The sequence below is a fragment of the Lotus japonicus genome, chromosome 1 (genome assembly GCF_012489685.1).
Source record: "Lotus japonicus ecotype B-129 chromosome 1, LjGifu_v1.2".
NCBI lineage: Eukaryota > Viridiplantae > Streptophyta > Magnoliopsida > Fabales > Fabaceae > Lotus > Lotus japonicus.
Window position 1 is genome coordinate 45353609 of NC_080041.1, and position 9961 is coordinate 45363569.

At 39.4% G+C, this 9961-nt stretch overlaps 1 protein-coding gene across 1 annotated transcript; it reads left to right on the top strand.

Annotated features, from left to right (window-relative positions):
- Positions 1-785: 785 nt before the first annotated feature.
- On the top strand, positions 786-2398 carry LOC130731091 (uncharacterized). Its single transcript, XM_057583310.1, has one exon. The coding sequence runs from the start codon at positions 1152-1154 to the stop codon at positions 1761-1763; it is 612 nt and encodes a 203-aa protein (XP_057439293.1). The 5' UTR covers positions 786-1151; the 3' UTR covers positions 1764-2398.
- Positions 2399-9961: the final 7563 nt, after the last annotated feature.

Below are 9961 nucleotides of genomic sequence, written 5' to 3' on the forward strand. Positions count from 1 at the left end.
GAAGAACGTTCAGGAAATTGTTTGGGAATAGTACTGTAGTCGCTAAAGATTATAGCACGAGCCTTATTCACGTCCGCCTTAGGGCGAAAGCGTTAGTAAAGGGCTAATCTACTCTTAAAGCATTGTAGAAACGAAATTCAAAAATCTTCAGAGGAATATAAGAATTTCTCTTATTTATTTCCATGACAAGTGTTTCGACACGAAACCCCGGAATGTACGAACGACCGATTCCAATTCTCGGAAGTTTGCCGAAACTAAATCCCTGATAGCTCAAGAACCTTAAAATAAACCGACGATGAAGACTTTTTCTATTCGGAGCTTCAAATAAAGATTTCACACGCGTACACCTATTTCTTTCGATGTGTCCAACCTTTCTTCAGAAGGAAGTTTCTTCATTCGACGTCAAACACAAAAAGTAGTTTTGCGGCGTATTTCGACCCATACTACGTTCAAGCCATTTTCTCATTTAAATGAATCCAAAAAAACTATCGGCCTTTTATGGAAGGATACTTAGCTTAATTGCATAATATGACAACGTCATATTTGTTCTAATTGTCTAACAATTATTCTTTAGCTTAATTCTTACACATTTTCTTGTCCATGAATCATTTTGTTCTGCTCAAAGTGATCCTAATTTATATTTTATAATTTCATTAAGTTCCTCATAATTTTTTATAGGTTAATATATCATCTCTACATTTTTCTCTTAACTCTATGGAGTAAATCTTCAGTGTCTAAATCAATTTGTACCAATTTTAAAAATATCTTACAAAATATCTATTCATCCTTATCCCTCCACCAATCCGTTCTCATCCTCTCTCCCTTACATCTTCACGTTTTATTTCTTTCCTCTGCAGAACACATTTTCTTCATCTTTTCTCTTCTTATTCATCTCCTTATTTCTCCTTGCCGCAACCTCCTACTTCACTTGCGTTTCTTCTTTTCTCCTGCTCACACCCACATCATTTTGTTCTTCACCAAAATCACCAGGCCATATATCATTTTCACCTTCAACCAAGCAGCACCATACTCCCTGTTTCCTCTTCACGATTCAGCATCCATTTCCCTTCATCATCATCCCATAACAAGCACTCATTCTTTCACCTCATACACCATCACCATTTTCCTCTCCTTTGCTGTCCACGTACACCATGTTTCTTCTTCCTCATCACCGTGCTTTCTTTTCCTCACATGGCAGCAACCAAGAACTCACACCACCATGGATCATTGTCTCCACCAAAACAGAGCAGCAGTCATCATCACAAGCTTCCTTTTTCATGGCCACCACGAGATCTACCCACGTGAACCACCACCAAGACCAGCAACTGCCGCTCCTCTTTTTCCTTGGCCGCGAGCAAGCCACCACCGTGGGTACTCCTTCGTCCTCCGTTTCCGGCGAGGAAAAGCCACCAATCAATGAGCTCAAAGTCACCACACCACCACCGCATCACAGCTTGGAGCTGCCACAGCCACCGCGAACAAAACAGAGCAAGAAAAACGTGAAGACAGAGGAGTACGACGCCGCCGACGTCGTCAACTTTGACCTTCGATTTCAGTGTCCTCGGGCCTCCGATCACAGCGAGGTTAGTACTGTTGGAACCTTTGCGATGTCCACAACGAAACCCATGTTCCGGATCGTCGTTTCGTCGCCGTCGACCGCCGCCGCTGCCGCTTTCGGGAGCTTTTTCCGGTCAACTCCGGTGACCAATGGAAAAACGGAGTGTACTGCGACCATCCTTGCCGCGAGGAGAGTAAATCCCTAATTTCAATTTCATATTTGGGTCATTTTATTCGACGACCCCGACGACCACCGTCGACCTTCGGCTTAATTTTCTGGGCAAATCGTCGACTCTTTTGGGAAACGGACAGCGCCGTTGAGTTCCTGGCTTTGAAAGGATGAAGAAACACTATCCCTTTGGTGTCTCTAGCGAAAGTTCCTCTGTCAACCACGCGAACCACAACTTTCTTCGGCGACTCTTCGAACTTGGATTTTGGTACGAATAACGGGAGCGTTTGGCGACAAAGCCAAAGGACAAAAGGAAGCAAGCTTACACAGGAAAACAAAGATGTGCTCGGATCGGAGTTGCACCTCAGTATGGAAATTGGCTAAGGTTAGGGCAACTTACTTACTAGCTATTTGTATTGTAGGCGTCGATAACTTCGACTTGAATACTGCTTGATATTGAAGATTGCATTGAATGTTGTTTATCGCTTTGAACTAGAAAATGTTTTCTGGGGGCTTCGGCCGAGTGAACTTATATGAGACGTGTGTCTCCGTTTTCTGAGAGGCTTCGGTCGTTTACTGGCTTCCTTTTGAACTGAGTTATATGCTATTATTTCTGCTGAGTTTATGTTGTTTTGCATATGCTCTATTGAATTGTACTGATTTGAGATAGTACTTGATTATATGATTTCGGAGTGTGGGGAAAACGTGATGTTATGCCATGCTAATGACGAGGTTTGGGAAATGTTAGGCAGGCTTTGACCGGAGGTCTAAGCCATAGTCATTTTAGGATCAAGACCTTCCCGGGGAATTACTTGGGTTTATTAGGATCTTTTTACTTATAGAGTTTTGGAACAAAAGAGAAACGAAACTTGACTTCATAAATGAAATTCATAATGCATTAACCAAAGATAGAACATCTTCAAATAGTAATAACAATTTCTTGGAAAGGACTTAGGATCTGAAATAAGTTTGAAAACGGGAAGTGTCGGCGATCCTAGCGTTGTGACTGGGACAGTCACTGAGTGCGGATGACACTCCTTGCTCCTTGAGCATTTGGTTCAGTCTTCAAGAGGATGAGCTGTTGTGACGAGAAGTCACAGAATGCGAGCAACATTCTCTCTAATCGTTGATGAGTTGTTTGGCCATCGAGATGGTGAGCCAGGGTAACTTGAAAGGTCACTGAGTGCGAGATGCAGTCTTTTGCTCGTGGAGCAGTTTGGTTGGCCATCGAGACGGTGAGCCAAAGTGACTAGGAAAGTTACCAAGTGTAATTAGCACTTCCTTGTTTACCTTAGGGTATTGTAGAGACAATGTACTCTAGCTAGACACGCGTACCTTGGTGAGGACGTTTCGTTGTTTTGCTAACCATATTGCATTCATGCATACATTTCTTGGAAAGTGTGCTACTTTCCGAAGGACGATCTCAGATCGGACTTCATCGGAGCGAGATGCTTCATTGGAGCGAGATGCTTCACAGGAGCGTGCTGCTTCACAGGAGCGAGATGCTTCATAAAAGCGAGATGCTTTAGCGGAGCGAGATGCTTGACTCGTCCCATCCATCGAGTTGGTGACATTTTATCCGGATCATATTTTGAGCATGACATTGCATTGGCACGCCATGCACCTAACTATATTTGTTGATGTGTTGAAGATCCAATTGTCATTTGTGATTTGATGTCGATAAACATCGTTATATATCTTGATGATTTGATGTTGATAAATATGCTATGTATATACCTTAGGGTAGGCAATACATAAGTTATACGTATATATACAACATATATATATATACCCCCTTATTCTTCAAATGTTAGTTGTATATCTATTGTATACTGTAAGTTGACCCTAGCGCCTTGGCTTTGTTTGTATGTCTGTGTTTGGGCGGTCGGCCTGCTGCCAGACGTTCGACATCTGGTTCGTGATGATTCGTCACTCGGGGAGGACCAGGAGCGTAATGACCATTACTGAAGTTTCGACGAGGACCCGGACTGAACGCATGACCAGATGAGGGTCGATGATGGAAGTATAGGGTATGGGTGTTTAGAGCCTACTAAGGTTGGGTGTTAGTGTCATAGCTCTGATTTTCATTTCTTATTTTGGGGCTGGGTAGGTCACCGACTATTAGCTTTTTGTGCGGTTTTCTTCCATGAGGATCACAGAGAGTTTGTCGGACGTAGAAGGTCCTTTGGAGGCCGTTTTGGGCTGACTTACTTTCTTGGAGGATTGTATTTATAAAACTTATGACTCTGGCTATGGGTCGCACTTGTTTGCCTGCGGGCACCACTTTCAGTTACTTGATGTTACTTTCCGTCACTTGAGGACACTTGTGACGATGATTTTGGGTTGCAGTGAGGGCTGTGCTTTTATTGTATATTAGTCGCTGTTAATCGCAAATGAGTTGAGTCTTTATTTCGACAAGTCTTTTTATTTAAAAAAAAAATACCTACTTTTCCGCTTTGTTTTATTTTTGAGTTACTAAAGTGACACCCGAAAATCGGGGTGTTACACTTTTCACATCACTTTTGATTCTTCTAAATTTCATTAATCACTTTTGGTCGTTCTCCTCCCCTTTATTCCACTTCGTCTTCCTCCTCCCATCCAACCTCCACATCCCCCACCACCACCCAACTCCCACCCCAACCCCTGCCTCCCCTCCCCTCCCCTCCCCCTCCCTTTCTCCTCCCACAAAACAGTAAAAAGAAAAGGTAGCTAGGACTATCAATAGAACACGTATGTCATATGACTATGACATAATATACACTATTTTGTTATGTATTATTTTGTAGTCATTCTTGCGTTTCTTAAATTTGTAGTGGTGGAGGCGGTGGTGGTGGAGGGTGATTGTGATGGCGGTTGATTAAATATATTGAAGTAGTTTATACATTTCATTCTTATCATGTCTTATTCATCATCTATTGGGTGAATTAAATAATCCATCATTTTGATGTATAAGAGGAGATTGATGTATAAGCTTATACAATACAATGTGAGCACCAAACAATAGATAAGTTCATAATGTATTGTATAAGCTTATACTATCATGGCTAATACGGTTTACCAAACGAGCCCTAATGTTATAATGCAAGCACTTCATCAGGAATTAATAAACCAAAAACACAGTTCATGAGTGATAGACAAGTGTAAACCTTGTATTCTAGTTGCTGGCACAACCATAACAATCTGCATATATACAATACCGTGAGAAAATTAAATTAAAATTGTCAACACATCATCACAACAAAAAGACATAGGGCCATTTTCTTTCTATTGAGGGTGGCAGGTTCTGCGGGATCCTAGCAATTACAGATAACTGGACCAAGTGATCCAGCAAACAAAAGAAAAGTAAAGAAGAAGCAATGTACAACCTGTATCTGTTCTTCAATTTCTGTTTCCTACATCTTGATAATGGGAACTCGAGCCCTTTGTTTCACTCAGGGCAATTCTTTAACCTTCTTTGCTGGCAAAAAACAAGACAAAAGGTGCAAAACCAAGGCAGCACAAGGAAAAAGTCTTTAGATCTTAACAAAGAGTAACTCTGTTCCTGATCAACTCAGCACTGCCCATGAACCAAGGCCCCTAATTTCATCACCAGAGGTAACTTCAGAAGGTATCATCAATCCCGCTTTTAACTACCTTGTTCCAGAAGATACCATCAATCCAGTCTCAGCCACATACCATCTCATTCCTTCTTTTTTCTTTCTTTCTTACAATGTCAATTTGAATCCTTGAGACAGGAAGTCATCCCTGTAAAAACGTGAATCTCAATGAAGTAAGCTCAACATGATCAATAAAGGGTAATCACTGGTCTTGACAGGAACTACATATAAATTTAGAGAAAAATTATGGTGAGCAAATTTCTCAAGAACAAAAAATTTCACCATAAAATAAACATAATTGAATATTGAGATGTTGTCAAACAAAAGTCAATGTTAGGAGTAACAGTGTGTTCCCAAATAAGCTTGTGAATTAATAACATAAGTGTGAACTGAAAAATAAAAGAGATCCATATTGACATTCTTGATTCTTTCTTCACTTGTCTAAGAGTCAACATTTCAAATGGTAAAAAATGGTGGCTGAAGAACATGAGTTGTCACATTCAACTTATAAACAGAACACAATTCATTCATATTTCATAGTAACAAAAAACATACATAAATTATCTATTGAGGAGGAATCAAATTGACATATAATAAAAAGTTAAGTACGGATAAAATGTGATGGGCACATTGATGATTGATCTTATACATGAAAAAATGCAGGTAAACGAAGGTAGTAGTAGTCCCTTAAGTACCTTCTCTTCCTTGCATTTTCGCATCCCAACATTTTCGCATTCCCGCAAGTTAAGTCTGGTGATTCCATCAAACTAACAAGTGAATCTTCACCGACAACTGATCCATCTAAACCTCAACCTTCAGATTCCACAGCAACAACGAGATCTGATTGAGGAATTTGCACAATGCAGATTGGAAGTTGGGCGTGGTCGCAATGGTGGGATCCAAACAACGATTTGATTTAGAATTTACGAGGTGGCAAACCTACAATGGAATCGAAGGATGTTATCAGTTTCGAGGAACGAAGAAAACATTGGGCGTGAGATGAGGTTGGGGGCGGTGGGAGTAAGGTTGGAGGCGTGGTGTTGGGTGTGGTGATGGGTGGGGGAAGCTGCTAGGAAAATGATGATGAAGATTGAAGGTGAAGATGATTCTGGAAAATGATGATGAAATTTGAAGAAGGTGAAGAAGATTATGGGGTTAGAAATTAAATTAGCTAAGTTTTGGGGGGATTTGATTACAATTAAATTATTTAATTTTTTTTATTTTAAAAAAATAACACGTCATTTAATAAAATGACGTGGCATGTCCACATAGGCCCAAAATAGACACCTGGATACGACGGCCGGAGCTTTTTAACTGCAAGGGCGGTTTCCAAACAAAAAACTAAGTTTGAGGGCGTCCATGGGAAGAAGATTTTCCGGCGAGGGACGAAAATCAAATCCCGGTCAAAATTCAGGGACGGTTTTCACGTTTAACCCATATTTTAATGATTCAAATTCAGAGTGTGATACCTTCTTACTTCATGAAGTGCTTTTTCATATGGTGATTTTTCATTTGGTTGGAGTGAAAACAAAATCTTTTAATACGTCTAAACTCAACCTGCTATGATGAAGTTTTTGTTTTCTTTTTTCCCCTTGTCTTCTTGATGTGTGATGACGCTATTTTTTTAATGGCATTTAATTTTTAATAAATTATTCCATTTTTTTCATTCCCTCTTGATTTTTTTTAGGTAATGAAGACGAACTCGCGTAATCACGTTCATGAATAATTTTTTCTCTTTTTTTCGCTGTAGATTAAATCAGCTATTGTTTATTAGCCATCATTAAACCATCCCCTGATATGTTTTGTAGAATTGGAGAATTGGTTAAACAATCTTTCTATTAGTTATTCAATTGTACGAAATTCAATCTATGCAACAAGGGTTTCAATTTAAGACTTTTTGTCCACTTTGCTCATCATTTCCGACTCTTCTATTTCATTTGTAGTTTATTATATTTTTAATAATCAAGGTGTAGATTGATGTATCAAATAGATTAGACATATTCCCCCTGCAACGCACAGGTAAAAAACACTAGTATTATATAGTTTGGGAGTCCTCAAAATCTTATGTGTCAGTAATCTAGAGCTTCAACACTTTTAGGTACACGTGTCAAGCTATAAGAATTCATAAAATTTTCAATATGCAAACTTGATAATTATTTTTTTTTTCGAAAATGAAAGATATATAATATAGATAATATGAAAAGGGACAACCAATACGCAACCACCTCTTGAAAGAGAAATGGCTGCTCACCCTCAACAAAAACCTCAAAGGGAAGAGCAACAACTCTATCAAAAAATCATTTTACAACGCTCCAACCAAAGGCCCAAACTTCCTATACAGTAAAATAATCGACCGGAACAAAGTACCTTAAAGGCCCGAAAACAACAACAACCCCCTAACACCCCATAGAATCAGACACCCGACCATTAGGACCGCACCAGACAACCAAGCAACACTACTCTAAGACACTCCACGCGCCGAAATCTGAGCCGCAATTTGGTTCAAGGCAACGTCATCATAACAAGAGTATACTAGGCCTAACCGTTTCCGCAATTTAGATCAGTTTATCAGGGTATGTTTGGATGGAAGAGAAAATGAGAGGAAATAAATGAAAAATGAAAGATTTTTTTTGAAAATTAAAGAGATATATTGATCCAAATAACCGAAAGAGTACACTCTCTACCAAAAGAGAGAAAAGCAATGAAAGCAAAAAAAAAAAAACAAAAACCAGCACAACAAGTGCAAAACCCCAATTTCACCTAAAGTACCCAAGAAGCTAAAACAAGATAGCTAGACAAGATGAAACCTCATGACATAAAAAACGAGTACATGGACAGAAGTTCTATGACAGCAAAATTTCCCTCCAAAACCAAGGATCCTGCAAATCAAATCAGATGCGCCTTATGTTCAAAACAAACTTTCCAAACAAAAGGCCCCTTCTCCCCCCTTTGAGTCCTCCACACAAAAGATCTACTACACCCTTCCTTAGCCAGAGAATTTGCAATGATGTTGCTCTCTCTAAAGATGTGTCTAATTTCCACACAATTAACCTCTTGCACCAGAAAGTCCATGTGGATTGATTCATTTGTCAATCTCCAAGTCCTATTTGCCTTTGAAACCACCCATCCCACTGCTCAGCTTCCTAAGACCAACCGTGCCCTGAATTCAGAGATAAATACCCCAAGATTTTACTATTTGCATCTCAAAAGACCATTCTTGCTTCAGCCCGGTTCGGCATGTATGCAATCCCGATGGCACAATCGATATCATTAAGAGACACCTTGCCAAAGATTAAAAAAATATATGTCCGTTATACCACCTCCTCCATTGAGAATACTGTGGATTTCCAAAGAGAAAAAGACATCCAGAAACTCCTAACGAAGGGACAAACTCCATTTCATACTGTAGCAAACTTGCTAAATTCCTCAACTTCTTCTCTCTAGACAAGTCTAGCTTGGTACCTTGCTATAACACTACCTCCGGTTGGGCTTTTCACAATAGTTCTTTCACTGCTCTTCTCTTCTCTGCCCTTCCATGCCCGCGCACATTCCAGCATAGCCATTTGCGTTTCATTGCTCAAGTTGTTCTCTAGGAAGAGAAACCTTTAGTTCTCTCTTCTCTGTCTAGCCCTCTTATTGCTTGCCAATATGTGCCTTCATATCGAGTCCGGTACCTTCCCAAGTAACCAAATCTTAGTGGCCCTGGTGTAATATCTCCCTGTAGGACAACCCTGCGTAGCCTCCGCCAAACGCGATTCCGCTAGTGACGAGTTCACCTCCAACGCTAGTGCCGGAACAGGGGGAAGAGGCTTCTTAGGCTTGCGACCAAGTTTGATTGTTGCTGCTAATTTATGCTCTTCTTCTTGGTTCGAAGGGCGAGTGGGAACCTTAATTTTTCTAAGTCTGCCCCCCTTTCTTACCGCAACCTTCGAAGATAATTCCTCCAAAGAGGCATTCGAATCTCTATCAATTTGTGTTGCAAATTCACCCCAGAGCACCCCTACGCCTAGGGGTGTTCGCGGTTCGGTTTGGACCGGTTTTAAGTGAAACCAAAAACCGATCCAATTAAAATTCATTGGTTCGGTTTCTATCCATTGTTAACAAAAAAAAAATCCAAAACCGAACCGAACCAAACCAATGATGAACGGTTTGGATCGGTTCGGTTCCTCGATTTTACAACTTCTTTTTTTTTTGTCAATATCAATACCACAACTTTAAATAAATAAGAATCACATATAATTCACAACTTAACAATGCATAAAAATGACAAATTAGTAACTCAATCATAGTTAATCACAAATTCATAATGCAAAATCAACAACTTAAGTACTTAACAATGTAGAAGTGCTTAAAATAGTGTTTAGTATCAGCACCATTACAAATTAATCAAAGTTTTCAATCAATAAGAGGGTGCTTTTGTTGTAAACAAAAACATTACCAATTAACAATAGAAAACAAAGCATAATAAGTATAACTAACATAAAAAATCTAACATATACAATATTTCTTCAAAACATTTCTTTAATAAATATATATAGATATATATATATATACATATTTTATAAATAAATATATATCATCGGTTCGGTTCATCGGTTCATTGGTTTTTAATTTTCCAAACTGTGAACCGAACCAATCT

Excerpts from the sequence above, each read along its gene's own strand:
- LOC130731091 (XM_057583310.1), top strand. The coding sequence starts at position 1,152 with ATGTTTCTTCTTCCTCATCACCGTGCTTTCTTTTCCTCACATGGCAGC.